Here is a 27,220-nt window from a genome sequence, read left to right as displayed (position 1 = left end):
TGTCACAGGGCTGGACCTGCACCTGGGAGGGATGGTCTGCAGAGACAGCTTTGTTACCTCTTTTGAAAATGTGTGATTCACCATAAACTTTTGGATATTTCAGCGCATTATTTCTTCGAGAAAAGACTTTCTGCAGTGTGTATGTGGCTATAAGGAGGTGTCCTTGGCATTTGAAAGCTCTTCAAGGTCTACAGTGAGTTTTGACCTTCAGGGGGATAGCATTCAGGCCTGGCAGTCACTGTCTCAAGCACGCTATATACAACACATTCTCCTGCTTTTGGAAAGAAGACACTTCTATACTGTAGAAGCCTGAAGGTATGGCTTCTTATTCATCCTTTTTTTCAGCTAAGGGCAGTACCTTGAGGTGACATGTAGTAACACTTTTATTTCCCCTGAATCAGTGTCAAACTTTTCAGCTGAGTTTTAGAGCTGACCTGCCTGATCATTAAGTAGTCTTTTTCTTGCTCTGGCTATGTAGCAGCACATTTCCCCCGTCCTCCCCTGGCAGATTCTGCCACCAGAATTGCTGAAATGAATAAAATACTTGGTGGTCAATAGTGCTGTTCTCCACCTTCTTCTCAAAGCATAAGCCCTGCTACATGTGGAAAAACCCCCAAGCGTTTCTCTCCTGTGTTTCTGTCTTTGTAAGACACTTCAAACCTGCCATTACTGGATGGAGATGTGTGAAGGCTTGAAGACCAGCACACTGCCAGCTATAACAAGGCAAACTTCCCGATCCTGAGGGAGCAGAAGGAATGCACCAGTGGATTTACACAAGTACAAAATTATTTTTTCAGCCGAGTGTGCGTAAGTCCAACTGCATCTTCCCATCTAGAAGTTGCAAAGTACTGTTTGTACTGCTGCTCTTGTCTCATTGCCATGCTAAGATCAGAAAGCATTGTGTTCTTGTCTCCTGTTCTGAGTCATGTCCCAGTGGGCAGGGTTCTCAAACAATCTTTGCAGGTGAGCTGGCTCGGAGCAGCAGCACAGTTCAGAGCTTATCTTAGGAAAACAGCTGCAAAAGGAAGAGGGGTAAAACCCACATGGTTCAATAGAGCACTTCAGTGTCTGATGGACAGAGGAGAATAAAAGGCATGAAGTAAAAGCCAGCAAGCGTTCCTATGTGCAGTATTACTCTCCATAGTAAATCTCTTGTAGAGAAGCCATTGATACTCTTTTGCAGGCAACACTCCGTTCTGTAGTACTCTTGACAGGAGACCTGAAATGCAGCAGGAGGTCCTGGGTCAAGCCCAGTGTTGATACAGAGAGGTGCACTCAAGTCAGTGGAGCTCTGCAGTATCCAGAGGAGTTGCCCACCATGTTGCAAAGCTGTGAGATTGCTCAGTTTCTGGTGGCTGTCATAAAAACTACCGGTATAAAAGGTGTATACCTGAGCTTCATTTAAGGTTGTGATGACAGTGATAGTCTGTGAGAAGCTGAGTATGTGTGTTAAGGGAACCTTTCCTTGAAAGGCTTGTGGTAATTGTGATGGGTTTAAAAAAAAATGAATTGAAAGCTTGTTTTCAAAAAAATCCTGAAAACATGAAATTACAGGTTCTAATGCTGAAGTGAAATAGCAAGATTGCAGCCTCATGTTGCCTGTTTAGAAAAATCTCATGTCTTTAATTTAGCTTCACAGTACTGTTGTATCTTCAACTGAGTTTCTAAAATGTTTTTGGATAACAATATTCTAGCTGTCATTTGACAAACATTCAGTTTTATATTCAGCTATACAGAGAATGCTTAATTAGGCCTTTTTATTTGAGCAGTAAGGTAAATCTGGAGATGATTAAGTGTAACAGATTTTTATTTCCATACAAATGTTTTAAAGAAATTAAACATTTATTTATGAGCAAGAACAAGCATACTGACTTTGTCTCTTATGGGGGACAAGTGAATGAAGTGGCTAATAACACGGTCAGTGAAATGGTGAGAGAAGTTAATGTTTGTTGTCAAGTCTCTTTTTTTTCTTTAATGTAATTGAAGAGCACTAAAAAATGAAGACACTTCTAAAATGTGTTGCTGTGTGTGTCTCGTGGCAGTTCTTGTGGCATGGTATAGGCTGCTCAGCCTGACTTGAAAATTTTTTATATTGGATTTGAAAAATCTTCTGGAATTGGGCCAGAGGGTTATGAGTTCCAGTAAATGACTAAAAGTGAAATTGTGTCTAAATGACTCTTTCACTGATATCTAAGCCATTGGAATGTGTGTTATCACAGTGGCTGAAAAATCACTTAATTATTTCAGAGAGCTTTATTTTAGTTAATGTAACCCTCTTTTTTCTAATACTGATTTGGTTTATGATCTATTGGATTCAGTAAGTATTTGAAGTTTGGATTTTCCATGCCCTATGTCATGTTAATGTGTTTTTAATGCTTGGAAAGCATAATTTATTCTTGTGAAGGTTTGCAGAGTAATAGCACATAGATCCTTAGAGAAGAGCAAACTTTAACAGCAATATTATGAACCTAACCCAGTATATTTTAATGCTGCTGTGCATGAGGGCAGCATAGCATTTTCTGTTCTAGCTTTCTATTTGGTTGCCCAAATTTATTGCAGTAATTTGCTACTCAGGAAAGAAATTTCAGTGTTCACCCTCTGTTCTCAGTTTGCTTTATTTTGAAACAGTGACTAAAACCAATCCATTCATCCTTAAATTGTAGGAGACTTATTCAGCCCTAGAGTAGTATTGATGATGCTGAAAACATAAGATGGGTTGTTATGAGTAGATACTTGCAGAAAAGGGAACTTTCCTTAGAAAAATCAGAGTTCAAAAGTCCACTCTTGTGAGATGATTGCAGTTTCTTTGAAGATCACATATTTATTTTAAGACCTGAAAGTTTGGGGGGTTGTTTTGAGGAGGTAACTGTCTTGGTACCTTGTTTACTCTTAACTGAAACTGATGGATGAAAATCTCATGATGAAAATCTTACTAGGTTTGTTTGACAGGAAGAAGAGAAGGTTTCAAGGGTACGGAGTAGCAGCCTGCCAGTACCTACACGGAGGTTCATTGAGAAGATGAACTTGGAGAAACAAAAGACACAAATAGAAACACAAGGTTTGGACTTAATGTAAGGAGAACCTTTTTCACCATGAGGACAATCAAGGAGAGGAACAGGCTGCCTGGGGAGCTTGTAGCATGTGAGCCTTATGGAATGGAAAAGATCTCATGGCTGATTTGCTTGGTAGCAGGAGGTTGGACTGAACCTCTGGAGGTCGCTTTGACCCTGGATAATCCTGTGATCCTGAGGTCTTGGTTTTGTCCTCAAAACTGTTTCCACACATGCTTGAGACTGGGAATTATGAAGCTTCAGTCCAGTGCTGTAATAATAAGCTGTCAGAGGGATGAGTTTTCAGGGTAGTTGTTAAAATGTAATGAACAAGACTCAAGTTCAGTTTGCAGGAGCAATGCTTCTTACTAGGAGCAAGCAGTGAGAGAGAAGGAAATTGAAGAAATCATGCTGGTTTTTTCTTGTCAGCTATAATACACATTTTGGGTGCAGCAAAATGTATAGAGGCATTATGCAAGCAGTTCAGAGCTCTCAATGTGCCCCTCTGGATAAAATAAGGTGCTTGTATTACTCTGATAGGGTAGAAGCTGGCATCTTCTTTCCGGCACTGACTTGGGAAAAGAAAGACTGTAACTGAAATAGCAGCTTGGAAAAACTGCTTCATGGTTCAGTAGTTCTTTGTTGTTATTTTGTTTTAGCCCAGAAATACTAAAATTAGCTGTCCTTTCCTCTTTGTTCTTATTTCCCTTGTACTCCAAAGTTTGGAAAGTAGAAAATGAGTTGAGAAGCTACTCTGCAGTTTAACTATCCACGCACTGAAAATCAGAGCCCTTGATCTGGAGGCTTAAAAATGATCATTTTGATTTTCAGGGTTTGTTCTGCAGTTTCTCTAGTTGTCTTCTAGCATAAATTGCTCTTTTGTCATATAAAATTCAGTTGAATTGGTTTACGCTGACAGTTTTGCTCTAAATTTATAAGACAAAGACTAATTCTGTGTCCTTCTCGCTGTCCTCTGTTTTCTTTTGAGTAGCAATAGATGCACAGGCTGTGTGACAGATAGGCTATTGAAATTAGTTCACTAAAAACAGGCTCTGCTCTTCAGAAAATTAAAAAACGTGATGTCTGCAATGTTGTGTTCTTCTGCAAGGGTAAACAGAAAATGAGACGGAGCTTAGAGGTGACACAGATGTGACTTTGTAATCATTAAAATGTTTCTTGAAAAAGACTGTCCTGATTCATGAGAATCTTTTTTATTTAAGTGTTTCTTCTGAGTTGCAGTATCAGTCATCTGGAATCATGTATGCTGTCTGCAGTTCTTTTTAAGGATCTTGCTTGTCTGAAGAAGTTCCCTTTATTTTTCTTCTTTCTCACAGCGGTATGTGAACCTTTAAGCACAAAGCTAACTTTTTCACCTCAATTACTCTGGACGTGTTAAGTCAGCTTTATCCACAAATAACTGTGCTAGAAATAAGGCTTTTGTTTTTCATTTATTTATTTTCTACATATGCCTGGACTTTCTACTTTGGGTTTGAATTCAAGGCCTCACAACCAATTTTGTGGAAAAACAGCACATAGCCCAAGGTTTTATTTTTCTTTGAAATCTGCAGGACAGCTACAAGGAACCTTTTCAATTCTTTGCAAGAGCAGCAAAGCTGCTGTTCTTATAGACCATGTTGCTTGTGGGTCTGGTTTTGCCGTGGTGAAATCACTGTGGTTTGAAGAGTTGTATATTTGCACATCACCTAAAGCACCAGTCTTTTGCTGCAAGCTGCCTTGGCTTTTCAAGGCTTAATGCATGGTGAATAGCTGATATTTACTTCCTAGTAGCTGCCCTATGCAGAGGCAGATAAGGAATGGAAGAGCACTTGGTAGTTTTCCATGGCAGGTAAAGCACTTTTGTAGGGGTGCTTGGGTACCTTTTGCAAATGTGTTTTGGTTCAAACATGGATGGGGAGAAGATGGGTCTACCCTGTGTGCAGAGCAAGTGGCAAAGTATTGAGGTGGGTGGCTCACTGCTAGTGAAGATACCAACCCCCTGGTTGTGACTGGGAAACTGCTTTACTGGAGGCTTTCCTGGCATGTCCTAGCAGGGTCAGCCCCACTTCCATGTGCGGACAGTCCAGGTTGTTGATTCCTTCAGTGCTGGTAGCACAGATGGTGGCTGCTGGTATTGCATGCTCTGAAGTCAGGAAACTGAACAGCACTGAAGTGATACATCCCATACATGTAGCTGGAAAGGTGCCTTGTCAATTTAGTTGAAGGCATTGAAAGGATGCCATGGTGGACTGAGGTTGTTTGAAGTGCTTGAAAAAGTTTGAGATGGTTAAAAGGCAAAGACTGTAAAAAGACTGTTCTGAACGCAGCTTGCCATTGAACCTATAACCCCCTGTGATACCTATTAATTTGAATTTCTGTATAACAGCAGCGTTTGGGGCAAGTGATAAAGTGTGAAATTGCTGTCTTTTCATACATAAAACATAGCACTACAAAGGATGTCTCTTGCAGGTTTGCAAATTTTTCAAAATTCTCTCTAGTTGCGAAGCTCCAGAGGGTTATTGCAGTTAGTGGTATCATTGTGTTTATGTGTAAGAATTGTGGAATGGGCAAAGGAGAAATGCTAAATAAAGTTACACTTTTTTTTTTTTTGACATGTTGAAAGTACATTAGAAATCACACTACTTACTTAAAAATGCTAAATCTAGTAATTGTTCACGTAGAGAGGACGAGTCATAGCAGTTTGCAGAGCGTTGTGGATACCTCTGCAGTATATGTAAAATACCATTGAAATGCATAATATTGATACATTTAGCAGGATTTATAAACTTTTCTGGTACTGACAAAACAGACATTCTTTGCTGTTTCAAGGTGAAGTCCAAAAATAAGCACCTCAATTTATGATAAATAGCCTGTGCATTAGATGTTGTCAAGGGCTCTTGAGTTAAACATGCTTGAAATTTTTAGATCAGGCTGGTTTTGAGAGACGATGTGCCAAAATAGAGCTGGAAAATTTTGACAGTGGTACTGCATTTTTTTCATTCTTTCAGTCACAGAAGGAAACAGACCTGAAGGAAACAAACCTGTATTTTCTTACCCCCCCAGCCCTGCTTTGAACCTACTGCTTGATAAGTGTAGGCATCGAAGGAGAAGGAATTGTTTTCTATCCTGTCTCCCTAAATGGTTGCATGTCAGAGTTTATTTTGCTCGTGTTGTAACAGTGGTACTGCAGCTCTGTTGGAGCATTCTGTGGCTGTGAGCCTCTCTGGCAGCTTGCTTTCACGCCTGCAACTTGGCTTGTTTAATTCTACACAAAAAATTCTGCTGAAAATGATCTGGACACAAGGGTGTAGGCATTTTTGTTGCTGCTGTTCCAGAAAAAGAGGCACAAGCTGGGAAAAGGAAGAGATTTCCAGTGGGAGATTTATTAAGCTGAAAAAAAACCCCCAAACTTATCCAGGGGTTAGAAATGTGCAGAATTTTTCTGCTGAGTTGCAGGTTTAGTCATGGAGTACTGGATAGCAAACTCTCGTGGTTTGATTACTAGTGAGTCTTGCTCTCCTTTGTATATGGCTGGCAGGATAATAAAATTTGATAGTGTTTCACCACACTTTCCTCAGTCAGAAACTGAGAATTGAAGCCGAAATGGATCTCTCAGAATAAGGCATGATCACTTCTTGGTAATTTTACCACCAACATCAGCTTTCAGAGTTCTGACACCTCTGATTGGGGACGGCTCTGTTGGTGTTGCACGAATGTGCCGTGAGTCTGTTCCTGGAGGGCAGCAAATTTGTTCTGTTGGAAGAAGGTGGGTTTGTAGCACTGCAGGTCTGAAATCAGAAGTATGATGTAAGTCTTGGAGTCAGCTTGAAGGCAGAGCATCAAGTTCTTCCTGAAAAGTTTTAAACTCATCCACTGGGTGAGCTAAAAAGCCATATTTGAAGAGGCAGCTTTCGCTTTGAAAAACTAACATGGATATCAAGTAGCTTTGTGGTTTGTGGTTGCATCACTTATCAAGTGGTACTGGTTATGCAAGTAATATTTGAGTGCTCTGCTGTCCCTAGAAGAGGAAAAATTGGGGTTTAAGGTGTGTTTCAGGTTTCCCGTCTCACTGCCAGTTCTCTTCACTTCCTAAAAGAGAGGATGACTCGGCAACCTACAAAAGCCCCTTATTTAAGTGCTTGGATTTTTGAGTTATGTTCTTCTGAAGATACTATTGCCTGAACTCTGAAGTTTGAAAGTAGTGCACACTGCTCAGATCAGTAGCTAAACTGTCTGGGTGGTGTATTCAGCTGTGCTGCAGTCCCCTTGGAATTGTTTGAGAGCTGGAGTGGTTTAGAGCAGCCCAGTAGCCCAGGGTCTGACTGCAGGCTGGAGGGGACTTGTGGTGCCAGCACTGGGAGCCTCCTGCCAGCCCCAGGGTCTGGGATGCAGTGCTGCCATCAGGAAAGCCTCTGGCATGCAGAGCTCAGGGGGCTGTAAGGCTGCTCAAGGATGTGTCTGCAGGCACTGTGACCCCAGGGAAGGGCTGGCGACAAGTGGCACCGACTGGGTTGTGCTGTGCTCCCTACTGCTAGAGCCAGGGGTGTGCTGGTGTTTGAGCTGGCTGTGGTGAGCCAGGGCTCTGCAAGGCTCTGGGAGCTCCAGCACAGAGCTGCACCAGCACAGTGCAAGATTCCAGGCTGGGTTCGGTTGGATGTGACATCAGTGAGAGCGTGGGTCAGCTGGCACCTCCTGTGCAGGTGCCCCAGGGCTGGCTCTAGCACCTAAACTAGCTGGTTTAAGGACAGCCTGGCTCTTGTGCACTGTGCAGTCACCCTTGTACTGCACTGCAGATATTTGCAGGGTTATGTTCTGGGGTTTGGTCTCTGCATCCCGGATTTGCGGGGTGCAGAAGTTGGATAAAGTCTTGCTCGGGATGCAGTTTTTGCTCTTTACCTCTGAGAGAGCCAAAATAGAATCTTTTTTCCTTGTATCCACAAAAAAGGTACCAAGAACCAAAATTGGATGAGAAATAGAACCTAATGCATTCTGAGAAAGCAGATATTAAGACAACTGTTAGAAATAGTGGTTTATGTCTCTAAACTATTTATAGTGTAGTCATGATGTCTCCAAAGAGAGCAATACTATATCACCAACATTTGATAGTGGTGCTCTGAACAGAGAACAGAATGCAAGACAGTACAGATGGCTGACAGACTGCAGCAAATTCCAGCTAATGAAGAAATGCAGTATGTTTGTTTACATGCAAGTTGAAACAGTTGGCTGTTAAAATTGGTTTTAAATCCAGCTCTGAGCTGTGTAAACATAGATCACCCTTATGCAGCTGATAATAAAGTATGTGTTTGCATTTAAGAAAAAGAAAAAAGCTTTCTTTTTGACAGCATTGCTGCAGTTTGATAACTTGGCTGTTCTGTATTCAATGATCTTCAGTTCATGTGTGAATTAATGCTGCAAGAAACAAAACCAGTTTACTGAGTGAATTTATGCTTAGTCTCAAATTGTGAATCTATATCCCTGAAGTATAGGTTTTATGATTAGATTTTGGAAAAAAAAAGATAAATTTGGGTAAATTTTGAAATGCCCTGAACGTAGAATTCAAACAGAGGAAACAGTGAAGACCCAGACATTCTGCTGAACTGCTTCATCCAGTGGATCAGGTTATAGTTTTTCTGGCATTCACACTGTGAATCACGGGGGGTGGGAGTGACTGATTCCTGAATTTTAAGAGTGGGTTTCTGATGATAGTAGTTTTTACCCCTGCCTCCTTTAAAAAATGGCATTTTTGAGCAGACAGCAAATCTGTTGTTATTTAGTATTAGCACAGCGATGCCATACAATAGGAATACTGCAATCTCTTGTGTATCAGGAAGAGACAGACACAGGAAGAATAAAATGAGGAATTATTAGTACATCCTTTTCTGTAATACATCTCCAAAATGCATGATTTGCTTGTCAGAGTATTTCTGAGAATAAGTTCACTTTACTGGGGCAGTGTTTATCTCATTTGCTATCATTTTTTAGAAGCATCATCTGTATTATAGAGAGCTGTTAAAATTCTGGAGCACGTTTCAGGGAGATGTTTCAAATGCAACTTACTTGCTCTTGTTTTCCTTGCTGATGGGTATTTAGAATGCATTTACTGGTAAGCATTATCTGACAATGAAAATGTTCTTTGCTCTCCAGCAGCAGGCACAGGCAGCTGTTCTGCAGCTGACCACAGTGGGGTTGGCTCTGGAGTCGCCCACTGATAGGAGAAGGCAGTAAATAGGATGGGTTGCTGTTTGTATTCTTTACCATAACATTTAAAGGCTTGCCATGCAGATGATGTGTTATCAAAGCATTACAGGACTGCAGAAGGTGAGATAAATCACTTCCTTGTGTGGTTGGCTTTCAGAGGCATGCATGTGCTTGTGCAAATGACAGTCCTCACATGTGGGCTGTAGAGAGAGAGAGACCAAAAAGTCCTCTGTGATGTATACACACATACATGCATTTAGTTTATGCTGATGAGGTGGGTTTTTCACTTCACAGATTGTGGTGTGATGGACAGTTGCTGATTCATGGAGAAAAACAACCCTCCTGCCAAGAACTGGAAATCTGCCATGATGCTAAACGATCTGAGATCCCACTCCCAGGGGCATGTGTGGATTTGCAAATCAACCAGGAGTCAGCCTATGAAGCACAGTAACATTGGAAGTAACCATCAAAACCAATGTTTATTTTGTGGTTTTTCTCTTGCTCTGACTCCATAGTCCAGGACTAAGAAGCAATTTAATGATTGCATCTTAGATTATATCCCCTAAAGTGCTTTCTTGATTTGCCAGATATTTATTATTTACATAGTTTTCCATGTAAACCAGAATCCGTTCTACTTTTGCAGCCAGAATTTTTTAACAGATGTTCAAGCAGTAACAATTCAGATTAGAGCCTTGGATTCCTAGACAGCTTTTGTTTGATTAAAAACAATAACAAATGCTTTGGAGAAGGATATTTATCATAGCAGGGCTCAGTGAATGTTTGGGATGCCAATATTGAGCATTTCCAAGTTCACATAAAAAAAGCAAACAAAGATCTCTGTAGTCTCTTGAAAGGGTGTAAACTTTTATGGACCCTGAAAATAGACTTTGTATGTTATTGTGTAACTGTATAACTGTCTAGCGAGGGTTATGTGCTTGTGAAGCACTTGTCACTGGAGTAGGCTGTTCCAGTATAGTAATTCATTTGCTCTTCCCAAACTCCGAGGCCTCACTGTGTGTTCTCTACTTGAATTGCACAGATGTGAGGTTAGAGGAGCGACTTCCGAAGGTCTAGGATTAGTTTTGTGGTGCATGTCTCAGTAAGCTAAAACCAAATGAGCTGAAAATTTTAGTCCTGAGGAAAAAACTGTCAAGAGGATCTCTGCTTTGCCAGGCTATTTGCCCTGGGACTGCCCTGAGGGTGATCTTATCTTCAATAAATAACAAGGCAGCAAAATAATCTCTTAGTGGTGTTGTTGATCCTATCCTAGGAAGGAACAAAGCAGGTCTGTACCTCTAAATGCCTTCTTTGTTTGCCAGGTGTCTGTGAGTTGTGGTAGATCTGCCACTAACAACTGTCCCAGCTGTGTCCTTCCTGCAGAGCCCTGTTGGATTCTGTCTGCTTGTCTTGGGTTTAAGTGTGAAATACTTGGTGTGAGGGCAGTGGTGGGTAAAAGATGCAGTCTGCAGTAGTTTTTTGATGTCAAGTTTCTTCTGTATCTACACAGCTCCTAGTCTAAGGGTGCTGCTTTATGTAAGCTGTGCTTCTTGCAGGGTTCCTTAGTCATAAAAGTGCAAGTCTGGATTGCATCTTCCATCTGAAGATGAGAGGTCCTCCTTGGGTCAAGGTAATGAGTGATGAAATACAATTACCTTGTACATTATAATAATGACTCATATATTTATAGGTGCCTGTGGTATGAAATTTGGATGAATTGCACATTCTGATGGATGTTTAATTTTGTTTTCTCTTGCTGTTGGCTGGTATCATCCCACTTAATGGATAATTAGACTTCTTGTTGCAGAGATTTTACATAAGCACTTTGGGGTCCATTTTTGGGAATCTTTGGTTTATTTAGTAAATTAGTGTGATTATGGTAGTGCAAATGAAAAAAAACAAACCACCACCATCATGCCATCACTTTGTGGCATCTGCCAAGCTACAAGAATTTTTTTTAAGTAACAGTTCTTGCTTACCAGCAAAACTGGTCATATTGCACATGAATAAACTCCTGAAAAGGATTGAACTTATGCTTGTGCACAGTGGGACTGCTTTGCTCCCTCCTGTACATAATACCTTCTATAAATGATCCACTCCTGTAAGGCACTCATAGCCCCACAGGGTATTTTGCAGTACTTAACTTTCTGTTGCTGCTTTTATTTATCATCAGTCAATACGTTTGTGCTGGTATTAGCGTTTTAAATTCAGTGTTTTCAATCTTCAGACACTTAAAATGTTTTGGTATAATGATTCTGAGTAACTCTCAAAACTTTTTGACTAAGGATCTGAGTTTTTTAAGTACAAAAATATTCCATTGAATAGAAACAGTGTTTTGCCAAAGAGAGAGTTCGTAAGACCCTTAAGACCATATCTCAGTGCCTTCTACATGCAAAATATTAGCAATATATGGTGTTCCTGTACTGTATTCACTGCAGAACTCTCCAGTTCACTTCAGTGCCCAGGAAGGGAGCATGGATTCATAGTATAGTGGATCACTACCATATAACTTAGGGGCTTGGCAATTGGATTTCTTAACTGAGGCCCAGGTTGTGGTCATTTGTTACAATATTTCTGTACAAAGGAAGAGGGATGTCTGGGTTTTTTTGCAGATAAATGAGATATGACCAACCTCCAGTTTCTTGGTCTCAGAGGTATTCACCTATTACACCTTAACTTTGGAGCCAGAGCAGTCCTAGCTATCTGGTATAGTCACTAGTGTTCCAGAACAAATTTATCCCTTACACATGTATGTGCAAGTAAAATCTGAAGTTAACTGCAAGGGCAAGTAGAATTTGAAGTTAATTCTAAGTGGCTGTGTCTGAAGGAGAAATTTGGTTCTTGCACGTAAGAAGATAATTTGAATAGCTGTAGTGAGATTAGGTTTACAGTTCCACTGGACATTAAGGTGCAGAGTCCCTCCCTAGTTAAGAATAAATGACAGTAGAAGGAATTATGGCAGGTTTTAAGTGGCGCAAGTAATAAGATTGATTAGGTAATCCAGAGGAAAGGTACTAGCTCTAATAGCTTTTGCCATTTGCAGCCCTTGAGTAGGAAAGATCTTTTCAGATTTACTTTACACCTAGCAGATTCAGTAGATTTAAAATAAAAAGGCATCTTTGAAATCTCTCGAACACTTGTGTGTTGTTGTTGCATTTGACGTAAGGTGGTGAGAATGCCTTCAGTGCCATTAGGCCCCGCTGATACACAGTACTTTTCCACTGGATTTACTCGGAGCTCGCGAATGTGTTGTAACGAGCTGCACTGCAGGCTGCAGTATCTGATTGTCATGCCAGGAGCATCACTAGCGTAGAGCTAAATAGAGATTGGTGAGGAAAGTGGGTCAGGAAACAGGCCTACTGTACCTGCAGAGACTGCAGAGTGCAGCGGCAGCGAGCAGAGTGTCCACAGCATGGCACTGTCTTACAAAGCATCGGAGAGGAGAGGGGCTCAGCAAGTGGTTAGCATCGGATAGTGGGCATGTCTGGGAGTTTGGAGAGGCTGCTGCTTTTATCCTCTCTTCTCTACCCTACTCTACACACTTGCTTTCCTGGGTGGTTTTAGCAGTGCCCATTTTATTTTTTTCTTTCTTTCCATTAAAACATTCTTTCACTGCTAGAGGTCAAAACCATCCTGTCCTGTCCTGTAAGACAGTCTGCTAGAGACCTGCTTGCTGTTTCATGTGAGACAGTGCTAAATGTTGCTCAGGACTCTTGGCTACACTTTCCAGATGTAGGAGAGGAAAAGCTAGGTAGGATGCTGCTCTGTAGACTTCAGTGTGGTTGTTTAAAAAGGCTTTTCCTAGTGTTTCTTGCTTCACTTGCAAAACTAGTCTTGCTAGAGGTGACATTTGGAATAAAATTACAGTACAAACAGAAAAAGAGCAATAAAAACTGAAGCATCTCTAAGCAACCAGTTGGACATGCCAAAATTACCCAAGAAGTGGAAACTACGAAAGAAAGGGAGAAAAAAATTCCCAGAAGAGCCGTTATAAGAATTTTTGCTCAAGTGTAAGAGGAAATTGTGAAAGGAACCAAAAAAGATAATTTTGAAGTTCTTCTGTTTCCTCTGCTGACTGCCTTTGCCACTATGGAGCTTAATTGTTGTGGCTCAGAATAGTCCCTTTTTGTAAGTCTTTCAGTATAGTGTGTGCTTGTCTGTGTCCTGACCTTAAAGAGGACATCTAAAGCAGGGGATGATAATAGACTAAAAAAACCACACCATCATTTTTAGCCTTAGAAATAGTTGTTTTCATTATCCTTCATTTATTTGAGAAGGAATACATTTCACTCACAAAGATTTACTTGAGATTTGAGAGCTAAGAGTAGGAAGGAAAGACAGAAAGGTAGTTACCTGTTTGGCAGCTGGGAAAGGTCCATACTAAAAGGGAATGTTTTTCAGGAATCTTTTGGAGTATGAATCTATTATTAATCCAGAAAAAGGAAGAGGATTGGGTTCAGAGGCCTTCAGACTTTAGGTGCCAAAGCCTGCAAGGTTCTTATGTTCTCAGCTTCCACTGCATTGCTAAATGGTGTAAATCCACACGCTTGTTGACTTAAGCAGAGGGATTACCACTGATCAGGTTAAAATAAAAATTGAAGGAGAAATAAGGTAGCTTGATATTTGCTACCCTGTTTGTCTCAAGCTTTGGGTCTCAGAGATGCGATGAGAACAGGAGATGGGACGCAGGCATTTTGTGCTCAGAAAAGCAAGGTGGTGCAGAGGGCATGATCATGTGTCTTCAACCTGCTTTAATTAATCTTGGCTTGACTTGTTCTGCAGAACAGAACATCCATGCTGGTACAGCACGGACAGGGCAGATGGCTGTTCTGCCAGTAACTCTTCCTCATCATGACTGTAGGGAAATCACTTGTGTGGAGTGCTCAGACCACTGAAGAGTCTTCTGCTTCGTTTTGTGATGCATGTAGAATGATACTGAGAAAATGCCTGTGAAAGCAAGGCTTTGGTTTGTAAGCAGCTTGGATGTTCAAAAGAAGAGACATCCTCAGTGTCATAATTTCCAGACTGTGTAATAAATGAATGATAACATTAATAGCATTTCAAAGACAGGAGAATAAATGCCTCAGACTGAGACACCTTCAGTTGCTGTAGTAGCATAGACAGTTTAGGGAACTGAATATATTAAGATTCATGGATGCTAGCAGCATTAGTTTTATGTTTAAATCTGAGAGCAGCTTTACTGTGATAATTCAGCAGTGTAATCAAAACAAAAAAGAACTTTCTTTGCTACTATGGGAATTGCAGATAAATCCTGTGAATTTCCCAGTGCAGGTTACTGAAATGGACAATGCTCTGTGCCACTGTTGCTTTTCAGAATCCGCTGCTCTGGGAATCCTTTGACCATCTCATGGTTCATGTTCTGCCCTGCCTTCACATACTGCGTTGAGCAGATTTTTCTAACCTTCCCAATTCAGCATTTGTATAGTTCTGTAAGCTGTTCCAGCTCACAAGCTTGACACAGGGAGCATAAACATAGAGGGGTAAGCAAACGTGTGCCAACAGTAGCAGTGACAGCATTCCCTGGCTTTCACTCTGAAGGGAGATGACTTCAGTTCCTAAAAAGACAATTTACAGCATGTACCACATGGTGGACAAGATCACATAGTGCTTTATGTGCTATTTATGTTTAAATACCAAGTAAAGGTCTTGCTAAGCTATCAAGGCTTTTCTTCTTAGTTGTTCTTCTATTTTGCTTTTAATCATGGATATGGAGTTAATGTGGTTATGAAAGGAGAAGGTGAAACTGTGTGTGGTCTTTGCTCACTTTCTGGACTTTGACTGGTTGTGCTACCTTGGTTCTAGGCCTGCAGTTGTGTCACCTGTGAAGCAGATTTTCTCCTGAGCAGTATTTTGCTGAATATGAATACTAGCTTGGTCACAGAATCACAGCATGTGGTTGTTGGTTGGAAAGGTCCCCTGGAGGTCATCTAGTCCAACCTCTCTGTTCAGGCACATTAGTCAGGATTGTCCAGATGGCTTTTGAATATCTCCAGGGAAGGAGACTCTACGATCTCCCTGGGAAGTCTGTTCCAGCACTCAATCACCTGCCCACTAAAGAAGTTCTTCCTCATATTCAGGATGAACCTCCTGTGCATTAGTTTGTGCCCATTGCTTTGTGTCCTCTTGCTTGGCACCACTGGGAAAAGCCTGCCTCCATCTTCTTGACACCCTCCCTTCAGATACTGACAGACATTGATGAGGTCCTCTCTGAGTCTTCTATTCTTGAGGCTGAACAGGCCCAGCTCCCTCATCCATTCCTCATAGGAGAGATGCTCCAGACCCTTAATAACCACCTTTGCAGCCCTCCACTGGACCCACTCCAGGAGCTCCATGTCTCTGTTGTAGTGAGGAGCCCAGAGCTCAGCACAGTATGGCCTCACCAAGGCTGAGCAGAAGGACAGGATCACCTTCCTGATCTGCTGGCAATGCTCTTCCTAATGCGCCCCAGGACTCCACTGGCCTTCTTGGCCACAAGGACACACTGGTGGGTCATGGACAGCTTGTTGTCCACCAGGACCCCCAGGTACTTCTCCACAGAGCTGCTTTCCAGCAGGTCAGCCCTCAGCCTGTACTGGTTATTCCATGGGGTTATTCCTTCCCAGGTGCAGAACCCTGCACTTGTGTTTGTTGAATTTCAGACAGTTCTGCTGTGCCCATCTCTGCAGCCTGTCAAGATCCTTCTGAAGGGCTACACAGCACTCTGGGGTGTAACTCTTTTGGGTCAAACTCTTTTGAGCAGAAATTTTGTTTTGAAATAGGACTGTTATAACGGAAGGCACCCAAACCTCATCACACTTGTGTAGTGTGTTGTGACAGTCTGGAATAGGAAAGAGCAGGTAGTAGCCCAAAGTTTTTGAAGCTCTGGTTTAAGTCATACTCTGCTGTTTTAGACACAGAAAGCAGCTGATTTTCAAAGATCCTGCTTGTCTTGCAATTTCCACTTGCCATCAGTTTTAGATGTAGGGTATTTAAACTCCTAGATATGTTATTTAACTGTGTTAAATTTTAATCAGATCTCATTTTAAAAAATTATAAAATCTTTGGCTCTCCCTGTGGAATGACTAAATCCTTTGACAATACTGCAGACAGGCCTGTAGAGGGGTTCTTCAGAACTCAGAATCTTTTGAGGAGATGTAGGGATTTTTGTGGCTTTTTTTTTTAATTAACCTCTTCAGGCTTGCCACAGAGGTGAACAGTGTGTTCATCCTCTTCAGTCCTGTCAACTCCATGTCACCTGTAAGGAGAGAGGCTGACCTATTTCTCTGGCTTTTCTGGGTTTGCAATTGGCTTTTAGTTTGCAATTGTTCCTGCAAGCAGGATTAAGCAAATGTCTACCTTGCTTTTCTTATTGTAGTAAAAGATGGGGTGTTTCACAAAATGTCCGTATTTTTACATCTTTAAAAAAATTGCTAGCTGTTTTCTTAAAAACCACCAATCAAAAACTTGAAAAGTTCATATTAAAACCAATAATTTGCTAAGGAGCTTTTCAAAGTTTGAGCTCAGAGATGCAAACCCTTCCTCTCAGCAGAAACATATTGTAAGAATGCTTATCACAACATGGTGTTGGCCAAGAATATCTTAAAATAATTTAACTTCAGTTACTAATGGAGATGATGATGTTCCCAGTGCTTTAGGTGTTCTGTCCTTGGTGTTTCTGACCTTGCAACTAAAACAGTCTCTTTGGAAAGTTGTATGGCAAATTACAAATTCTAATGTAGTTCCTAATTTCAGGCCCCTTGCACTTGTAATTTCTCCCATAACTAATATGCAACCCTTTCTCCTGTGGTTTTGGATGGGAGCTCTTCAAAACTGCTGTTTTAAGCTGTATTATCAGTACTTGATCATCATTTCCCTTGAATGCTTTATTAACCTGTAGATGGCTTTCCCAGTGGGATAGTTGTACTGTTAGACTGCATTTTTCCTTGTGCCTCGTGTGCTACCCCATATGATTACTTGTCTTCAGAGTCCTTAATATCCTTATCGTTATTTTTAATTCTACAACCCTTCTGCTCAACCCTGGTACTATAAATATGTGAGTAGGAGTGGCAGACTTCTGCTACAAGCTAACATTTCTCTTCCTTGTATTTTGCTGTTAGGATGTGTGTTTGAGTGATGAGGAACATTATCTTATTTAGGGTAGAGACAAAGGACTTCCAGACAGTCCTAAACCTTGGTCAGAAGTTCAGTGAGGAGAAGGGGAATCAAGCTGCTTGTTCTCTTCTTCTGAGAGAAGAGTTTCTGATATACCCAGATTTAAATGCAGTAGATAACTTAATATGCAAACCCCTGGTTTCATGATTTTGCATTAACTGTTAATATTCTACTGTATTTGAAATAAGGCTATTCCTAGTCTTCTAATTGGAAGTCCTCCTTTCAAATGGAGTTTCTTCTGCAGATGTGTTAAAGATAAAAGATGATGAGGTTTTTTTTGACTTCTCCCACAAATTTCACCTACATTTTTCTCATGCTCCCAAATGTGCATAGCAAAAGGCTGCCTTCTTCCCCTTCTCCCACCCTGCTAAGAGTTAGCTTCTGCCTACATAGTTTTTGCTTTCTCTCCTTCCAGTTTTATTCATTGAGGATGCCTTTCTTTTTAAGGGGTGTTCTTTTCCACCGTAGTTCAGAATTTGGTGCCTGTGATTTTGTGTGTCCTTTTCTAGCATTGCTTCTGATACCATGGTTCTACCATGCTGCTGTATGTGTGAAGTTTTTAAGAGCACAAGAACCATTGTAATTATACAGTCATATTTTCTTAATTCAAGCTGGAGACTTTACTCAAATTATTCCTGCAACAGGAATAAGTTTTTTTATGTGGTGGTATCTTCCTTAGGCTACCCAGTCATGACTTTATATGGTGGAGGCCTCAGCTTGTTCCTGTTTAAGTTGTTGGAATAGCTTCTTTTGTCTTGTGCTTGCCTCTTCTTCCAGAGGTGAAGTTAATATCTATTGTGCTGCAATGTCCTTTATTAACTGAGGGCCAAGAAATTTGAAGGTTTTCTAAAACTCATCAGAGCTAATGTGATTCTTTTCCCCAAACTGTCAAGACTTGGGTGTATAATTGTGTCTCTCCAGCTCTTGTAGCAGACAGTTTCTGAACTGCCTGTCTTCTAGAGGAGCCTGAAGCACTCTCCTCTAATGAAGCTCTCTGGTGTGGTGTGACAGCCATTTGCTGGGAACTATATATACACAATTGATGCTGAAATTACCTATTGTTTGTCATAAAGATGTATTTCAGGAACATGCTGTTATCCTTATAGATGGCAAGACATAAATGCAGGAAGAGTCCTATTTAATTTGATTAGTTTTGATTCTTTGCCAACTTTTTGGATGTTTGTATCCTGTGAGCAAGTTGCAAAGCAGTTTTGTTGTGCCATTTGATTATGTGGGGGTTACTTTTGCAGCTTTCCAGTCAGGAGATTGTATGCCAAAAACTTGAAAATGCCAAAGTTTAAAACTCCTTTAAGCAGAAAGAGCTGATGAAGAAGTGTTTTCTCAAGTGGTGTTTATGTTTTGAATAAGTCCTTATTCTTTATTTTTTGGGAGTGACAGTTGATCACAGCTTAAATGTTTGAGTAAAAAAAAAACAACCTTGCATTTCAGGGGGAAAAGATTGATGTGTTTTTGTTTATCTGAAAAACTAGGAGGACCAAGTGAAACAAGGTAAATAACTCACTGGTGTAGTTTTAAGCTTGCAAATTATTCAGGTGCTCTTTTTTGTGACCAGTTTTGTCTCAAGAAACATGCTGCACCATATACTTTCACTGCCTTTTAACAGCATTAGTGGAATGATAAAAGTATGTGTAAAAACAAGCAGCTTAGATGTTCCCTGGTTTTATTTTTTTTCTTCTTCTTGGGGAATTTTTTTTTGAGGTGGTGATCACTATTAGAAACTGAAGTCCCTTGTTGCAGAAACGTGCCGTAGATCTTTATTGAAAGCTAGCAATTTTTAAGAAAACAAAACAAAAGATGAAAGCACATTTGATTCCAACAGATCACACTTCTAGTCTGTCGTGAGGTGACAATATATTAGCTTGCAAGCTGTTGCTGTCAGATGGTGTGCTGGGTGGTTTGAGAGCCCAGTCCCCTGCTTTACTTGTGCAGCGCCTTATTCTTCCCTGTGGCGTGGCCATCGCATCTTTTCATGCAGGCATGCTCCAGACAGATGCAAGATGTTGTCTGATCCATACAGATCCCTGTGCTGAGTGGTAATCTGAAAGTAACCTTGGTGAAAAGCAAGCAGCTTTGCTGAAAAATTTCCCTGTGATGCCATTGCTATGGCAACTGTGTCTATTGTGTATGGGCTCAGCCGAGTCTGGCTCCTGGATGCTGCAGTGTGGAAAAGCATTGCCTTTAAAAGTGCCTCCCTTCCCCCATTTCTGGTGGGTTTGACGGCAGCAAAGGCTGATAAGGCCTCCCTTATCAAACTCATCCTTCCTATTTTGCTTTTAGTTTTGCTACTAGTTTAGGCATACTGCCTAATAAGACAGAACCATGCTGAAAATGGAAGGGCTGCTGATGTCTGGCTGCATCTCAGTCTCTCTGTTGCTCTGTGGTGATAATCCAGGATGATTTGCAGAGGCAAGGCAGCAACACAGCAACAGGGCAAGGTATGTCCCCTTTCGTGCTCTGCAGAGGGAGAGGAGCCTTTTGTCTGACAGTGAGGCGGCAGTCGTGAGCAGTGGAAGAGGACTGGAAAAGATGTGTGCTGCACAGTGGAGGAGAGCACACAAGGGATGCCAGAAAGGTGGGCTGAAAAGACCATTCATCAGCAGGAGCCCTAATCTGTGCTCACTGGGCAGTGAGCTGGCTATTCCTGATTTGTAACCATAAAATGTCAGCATTTTCTTAAACCAAAATAATACTACTACTAATAATAACAATAATAATGATGATATCCCTGTCTGCTTGATGGTGCAATTTTCTGCTACTTTGAGAGGGTGCTGGAGGGGGGTCCATCAACCAGAATTACCTTCTGCAATTTCACCTGGATAAATATTTTTTTCTTTCCATGTATACATATATATACACACACATGCACACACACACACACATACATACATTCATATATATTCTGCAGAACAGTTAGGCGTGTGTGCAGTCCTGTTCTGTGTTTTAGTGGCAGATAACTGAAGGGTGCCAATATTGTGCCTTGAAGAGGCTTGAGAAGCAAAAAAGCAGCCATTGATGTGGAAGTGAAGTGGGAAGTAATAATCTGTAATTAATCTAAAATTTATTAGGCTGATGAAATGGATGTCAGATTCAGCATTCCGTTCCCTCAGCTGCGGTACCATCCTGTGGGAATGTGCAGATGCAGTAACTGGATGTCCCTCTCACCATGGATAACAAACACATCCTGCTTTGTAAGTGAACCTGACAGAGTCTTATGCCTCAGTTTGGTGAAAGCTTTCACCCTCCCTGCTCTCTGTAGTTCACAAGGGCTTTAAAAATTCTTTCTGAATCAAGAGAGCCCCAGTTTTTGCTGCTGGCTACTGGTTTAATATTGCTGAATCCTAGAATAGGGCTCTGCATATTTTTATCTGAGGTTATCTGAGTGAGAGAATGAAGGTGACGTGAGGCGATGCAAGCGACATGCCAAACAATGAAGCTGTGCTTGGACAGCATCTGAATGGAAGCCAGGGAAATAATTTTAATGGATTGCCTTGCTACTCATTTTTCCCCCCTCCAAAAAAGTCTTTTGTTATCCAAGTATATTTTTAGTCTTTTTTTTCTGTCTGGTCAACATTTCATTCATGTTTGTGTTGAATACGTTGTTCCTTCAGTTTTCAAGACACGATGCCTGTAGAGATGGAAACAATTTTCTTAATTGCTGAGGCTGAGGTGAATGTTACTGCCCTTCATCCTGACCTGAAAGAACCTTTTTTCTTCAGGCAGTCTCATGAACAATCCAGCCTTTTATGTTTGTTACCTTCCTTTTAGTCAAGATGGAGCCTGCGTAAAAAAGCATGTGAAAAATCTTTCCTTTAAAAATTATTTAGGAAGCAAAATCTTTGCACTCTGTAAGTCATAGTCTTATACTGAAATTATTCTTTTTAAAGGTGCAGCGTAATTTTGAGCTTGTTCTTATTTCTGTTTGTTTTAAAATTAGCAGTGCCTTCTGTTCTCAGGAAGGTCTGAAATAGAAACTTAGTTTCTAAGTATGGTCTTACGTATGTTCCTAATAATAATAAATTTAGGGTTATGCTAAATATGTTCCTCTGTATGGGTAAATTAGCAGTAGTAGTCTGCTTTCTCTTGTATACAACTTGGTTGCTCTTTGGTGAGGAACTGAGGATAGGAAAAATGGGGAAACAGTATATGGGAAATTTTTAAAAGCCTGATAACTTTCCAAGGCAGGAGGGGAAAAGAGAAACTTTGCACTCCCCTTTACTTTCAGTCCTTGTTCCCTTTCTGTTTTAGGAGATCATTTTACCCTGGCAGACTACAGAGTAAAGTCCACCAGGAAAATCTGTAGAATATTTTATTGCCTTGTTTTCACTTACAAGTGATCTGAAACATCTTCACACACCGTTTGCTCATCTATTAGCTCTTTTTCCCCAGTAACTTATCTCAGTTGTTCTTTTACTTGTGAGTGAATGTAGGATGTCCTTTCTGTGCACACAGAAAGAAAAGAAAGCAGGAGACTGCAGGGGTGAAACGAGGGGATGAATAGGAAGAGAAGAAGGAGTTGGGTATGACATTTGCAGATGGTTTGCTTCACCTCACACAAGCGATGTGAAGAATTCAGCAATGAATGAATGGCCAGAATTGTCCAACATGTATGACAAATGATGCTCAGCAGTTGAGTTACAGAATATTTTGATCCTCAACTCAGGAATGGATTGCTTCCATCTCCAGCAGTAGTCCTATGAAACACTCTTTGAGCAACTGGAGAGCTGCAAGTTCTTAAAAAAAAAAAGTTTTTCAGGCATTATTAAGATAAATGGTTGCATGCTGTGTGCAAATATGACAAAGGTGTAAAGATTCAAAAAGATATGAAATGTAACAGAAATTCCCTCACAGGTAAAAAGTCTTTTCTTGGATAATATAACATAATCAAAATATTTTTCAGGTCGTATGATTCTAAAGGTATTATGGCTAACCAAACTCTCCCCTATCCAGTAAGTACCACAGTGTTTCAGCACTAGGTTGGAAAAGCAAGCTGCTTAAAACTACCATTCCAGGTTTTTTTTGGCCAAGTAGTTGGGAATGAAGTGCTGCTTTGTACTTTGGAACACCTCAGATATTTTTGAGGTGAAATCTGCTACAGAAGATGATAATCCAATATACTGAAATAGTTGGAAAATCAGATATTGGTCTTTTTTTTTTTCTGTCTGCAGTGGTTAAATGTGTTTTCAGTAATTGGATGTGATGGACTTCAATTGCCATTGTTACTTGAAATGGTAATAGCAGGGCAGCTGTGCTGTGCAGAGATTGCCTCCATTAAGAGGATGTAGCTTTTATTTAGCATGGATATTGGAGAGTCTGGGCAAAGAGGTAAATGTTTAACCCCATGTGCAATAATGGACTGGGAAGACAATGTGACCTCCAGCTCTCAAGTATTCTGTGTCCGGGAATGATGTGTTGGCCTGAGAATGCTCAAGTCAGAATGGCAAAAACTTTGGTTACTGACAGATTCCCAACACTCCTGATATTTGCCAATGTGTAAACATCATGTGTGGGCAGGAGAACACACAGTTCACCTCCTGCACAGCACACTTGAGCAGTAGTTTTTAACCTTTTTGCACATGATGACCTTCCTTGTGAGAGTAAATCACTTCTGAAGCTGATTGACTGAGAATTCAAGGCAGGTCAGGGTGGGTTTTTGTGTTATGCAGTGCTGCTTCAGTCTAATCAGGTTCAAGAATATCCAGGAAGGGGTTTCCTGTTGTTGTTATTCTTAGCTGGGCTGCATATTTTGTTTTAGGTTAAATGAGTTCACCAAATGTCTGGAAGATTCTGAAATAGGAAGGATCGCTGTCTCTTGATTTCCAGCTAAACAGTGATGCCACTTGGAATTACAAGTGCACAAGAGGTGGGTGTGTTTTGTAATTAGTGGTGAAGTCTGGTGGGCTGTTGACTTTAATATAAACTGCAGTACTTTTCATCTGTTGCAAAAATGCTGCTACTTTATCAAAAGATATTAAAACTCCATTTTTGAGAGTTTCTGTATTTTGTATTCTGCCAAGTGGCATAGACTGTTGTATCAGATGAAGCTAGAATTTTAAAACCACGTATTATGTAACTAATATTTTATAAATTGAAAGGAAAACAGGTATTTTGAAGGGATTCCTAATCAGTATATTTCACAATGACTCTCTAGTAGTATTGAGGAATGTGTTCCTGTCTTCAGGGGTTATTTTAAAGCATCGATTGCTTTTTGTAATGAGAATATAGTACTGCTCATGAAATGCTATTTGAAAAATTGTCTTGTCTGTCTTGATGATTCCTGTGTGCTGTTACAGAGCCACCCTGTGAGAGCAACAGAAAAAATACGATTTAACAGTAGGAGGATAGGAGCCTGACTTCTGTGCATGTGGGAATGTTGTAATCTTTCTGAGCAGCAGGAAGACAGATGAATTAATGCAGGAAGTCACTGACAGTATCTCTGCCCTCGTCACCTTGGTTAGGTTAGCCAACTCCCTTCTCGTCTGTATCAAAGAACAAAATGCTCTCCTGATTAAGGCACGATGCAACAAAATATTTCAGTATGAAACCCTATGGAAAAGGTTGTGATTGCAATACGAATGTCTGTGATTACAATTTATTCAGGAAGAGTCAGATAGGTTCATAGGAGTGAAAGGGTCATTTTATATTAAAAGCTTCGTTACCTGTTTCTCAGTCATTAACAAGTTGGAAATAAGAGGTTATAAGGGGTATCCAGGAGGTGGGAAATCCTTTCCACTCCCCTGAAAAGAAGCAAAAGGCACTGGCTGCAGCCTGGCCTGTGATCTACTACAGCACAAAGTGACCAGCTCCATTTAAGAGGGATAGGAAAAGAGCTGTGATACTGAGGGTGAGTTTGCTCTCAGACAAATACAAGAGACTATACACTGTCAATACTAAAACATCTTAAATACGTCTGTTGGCAAAACCTTGGGAAGGCAAATTTTGTGTTAGTAGTATTTTCTATTTTGCATTTGGGGGAAAAAGCAGAAGTATCATAAAGGGATGAGATTCTCTTCTCCATACCAGCATTTTTTCAGCCTCTAGAGATAGAATTTTAAAAATCAAGGCTGAACCTTTTCCCTTTCATAATTTAAGGAGAGATGGCCCAAGTGCTGTATAGGTTGTTGATGTTAATAATTTTTTCCCAGAACGTCAGGTAAGTTTCAGAAGACTGGATGGAAGACAATGCCCTGCCAGCATTTTAAAGGACCGAACAAAATGACTCAAATAATTTTAGGCCTGTCAGCCTGGTATTTGCCTTGGCTTAGTAATGGTGTGGCTGACATGAATTTTGATCAATAAAAGTTTAAAGGATGATGATGTAGTTGCTTGCAGTGAATGTGTGACTATGGAAAATACATCTTGTCAGTCTAATGTGATACCTACTTTTTATGAGATAAAAGCTTGATAAATGCGTCAATGTCAAATGCAGACATAATAAACTTGGATTTCTGTCAGGCAGTGTCCTGGAGAGTGTATGGCATTCTGATCAGGAAGTTATAAAGATACACAATTACAATAACAAAAAAATGAAAAAGCCATAAAAAAATTATAAATCGGCTCTGAGAGGCCGTAGGAATATCACTGTAAATTGAAGTCTTTATCAAATATGTGTTTCTAATGGAGTCACTGGTATTAAAAAATTACCTGGACTGTTTGTGTGCTTAGGACTAAACTAATCTAATTTCTTGGGTTTTGTGTTGCAGTTACACATTGAATGGATGTTTCTGGTGAATTGTGCACAGTGACACTATATAGTTCCCCTGAGAGGTTCCAACAAGTTTAGAATCTCTCTGTATATGTGAACAGTCTAAATGACTCTTTTTGGTATCCAGAAAGATTTACTGTGCTGTACCTGACCACGGTAAATTTTGTCTGTCTCAGTCTTGCCCATTTATCAAGCTTTATGAACTTCTTCTGGAGTTTTGATTCAAGAACTCTAAATGAATTCACACTGCAGAACCTTCGCTACCTATCCTGTTCCCTTTGTAGGAAATGAAGTGAGAGAAGTAAGGAAGGGGGTCAGTAGAACTGTTACTTTGGACTTCCAGAGGGCAGACATTGGCCTGTGTAGGAGCCTGGTTGACAGAATGCCTTGGGAGGCAATCCTGAAGGGCAAGGAAGTCAGGAAGGCTGGACATTCTTTCATAAGGAAATCCTAAAGGCACAGGGACAGGCTGTCCCTTTGTGCTGAAGAACGAGCCAGTGAAAGAAGACCAGCCTGGCTTAACAGGGAGCTTTGTCTGGAGCTCAGAGGGGAAAAAAAGGTGAGTTTATCACCTTTGGAAGAAGGGGCAGGCAGCTTAGGAAGACTGTGGGAATGTCATGCAGGGAGAAAATTTGGAGGGCCAAAGGCCAACTAGAACTCAATCTGGCTACTGCCATAAAAGACAATAGAAAATTCTTCCTATAAATACATTGGTAACAAAAGGAGGGCTAAGGAGAATCTCCATCCTTTATTGGATGTGGGGGAAAACATGGTGGCAGAGGATGAGGAAAAGGCTGAGCTGAGTAATGCCTTCTCTGCCAGTCTTTAATAGTAATGCCAGTTTTTCTCTGGCCCCTGAGCTGAAAGACAGGGATGGGGAGCAGAACGAAGCCCCCCATAATTTAAGGGGAAATGGTCAGTGACCTGCTACACCCCTTAGACACACACAAGTCTGTGGGGCTAGATGAGATCTGCCCAAGGGTACTGAGGGAGCTCATGGAAATGCTCACTGAGCCACTTTCCATCATTTATCAGCCGTCCTGGCGCACTGGGGAGGTTGGCAAATGTGATGCCGAGTAACAAGAGTGGCCAGAAGGAGGATCTGGGCAACTACAGGCCTGTCAGCCTGACCTTGGCACCTGGGAAGGTCATGGAGCTGATCATCCTGAGTGCCATCATGTGGAATGTACAGGACAACCAGGGGATCAGACCGGGGTTCATGAAAGGCTGGTCCTACTTGACCAACCTGATCTCCTCTGACAAGGTGGCTTGCTTGGTGGGTGAGGAAGAGGCTGTGGGTGTTGTCCACCAAGACTTTACTAAGCTTTTAACACTGTTTCCTGCAGTGTTCTCCTGGAGAAGTTGGCAGGCCATGGCATGGACTGCTGCACTCTTTGGTGGGTAAAAAACTGGCTGGATGGTTGGGCCCAGAGAGTGGTGGGAATTGGGAGTTTAAATACGGCTGGTGTCTGGTCACAAGTGGTGTTCCCCAGGGCCCAGTGTTGGGCCCAGTCCTGCTCAATATCTTTACTGACGTTCTCAAACCTCTTTTTGAATCTAAATGATTCTGTGATTCTGTAATTCAGCTTTTTAATAAAAATGCCTTTTTATCAGCTGTGTAGAGTCACTTCAGACTTTTTTTCTCCTAATTCTTCTTTTGTGTCTAGCATTAGGGCTCAGTCTCTATTTGAGTACTTTCAGATGGTATTCTTATTTATTCAGAAGAGCTTTCCTATTAATTTTTGCATTGGACTCTTAGCAAGCTTACATTTTATTTATTTCCAGCAAGCTTGCTTTAGGGAGCTGTGCTATTAGTAAGTGCTACAGAAACAGAATCCAACACTGAAGAGCAGAGTTACATGATACCCTAAAGATATAAGCACCATTTATTTGGAGAAGTAAGGGAGCGGACAGTCAGCAAAATTCATGGCTTGGTATTTTTGTACAAGGATACAGAAGCTGCACGCCTGCAGCTCTTCTGGAAAGTAAATGAACCAAGAAAATTCTGTCCTCAAGTTGAGGTAGTTGGTGTATGAAAAATGTTTTTGTTTTCCTCTGGTATTTATTTTGTCATATTTTAGGA

General features: G+C 40.9%; 1 protein-coding gene across 9 annotated transcripts in view; it reads left to right on the top strand.

Annotated features, from left to right (window-relative positions):
• SERGEF (secretion regulating guanine nucleotide exchange factor) overlaps positions 1-27,220 on the top strand; it is a 142,656-nt gene that overhangs the window by 43,120 nt on the left and 72,316 nt on the right. For 2 of the 9 annotated variants that reach the window (XM_069016884.1, XM_069016886.1), the window contains exons 10-11: positions 104-315; positions 650-1,028. The exons of 5 other annotated variants lie outside the window; for them this stretch is intronic. In XM_069016884.1, the coding sequence (XP_068872985.1) occupies positions 104-313 (210 nt within the window). In that variant the 3' untranslated portion in view covers positions 314-315; positions 650-1,028. Of the gene's footprint in view, positions 1-103; positions 316-649; positions 1,033-23,187; positions 23,296-27,220 lie in introns of those variants that run through there. 2 more of the 9 variants (XM_069016888.1, XR_011151332.1) reach the window with 2 other exon arrangements.

The sequence above is a fragment of the Aphelocoma coerulescens genome, chromosome 5 (assembly GCF_041296385.1).
Source record: "Aphelocoma coerulescens isolate FSJ_1873_10779 chromosome 5, UR_Acoe_1.0, whole genome shotgun sequence".
Taxonomy (NCBI): Eukaryota; Metazoa; Chordata; class Aves; order Passeriformes; family Corvidae; genus Aphelocoma; species Aphelocoma coerulescens.
The sequence above is the reverse complement of the archived record's forward strand: the minus strand, read 5'-3'. Positions and strand labels throughout refer to the sequence as shown.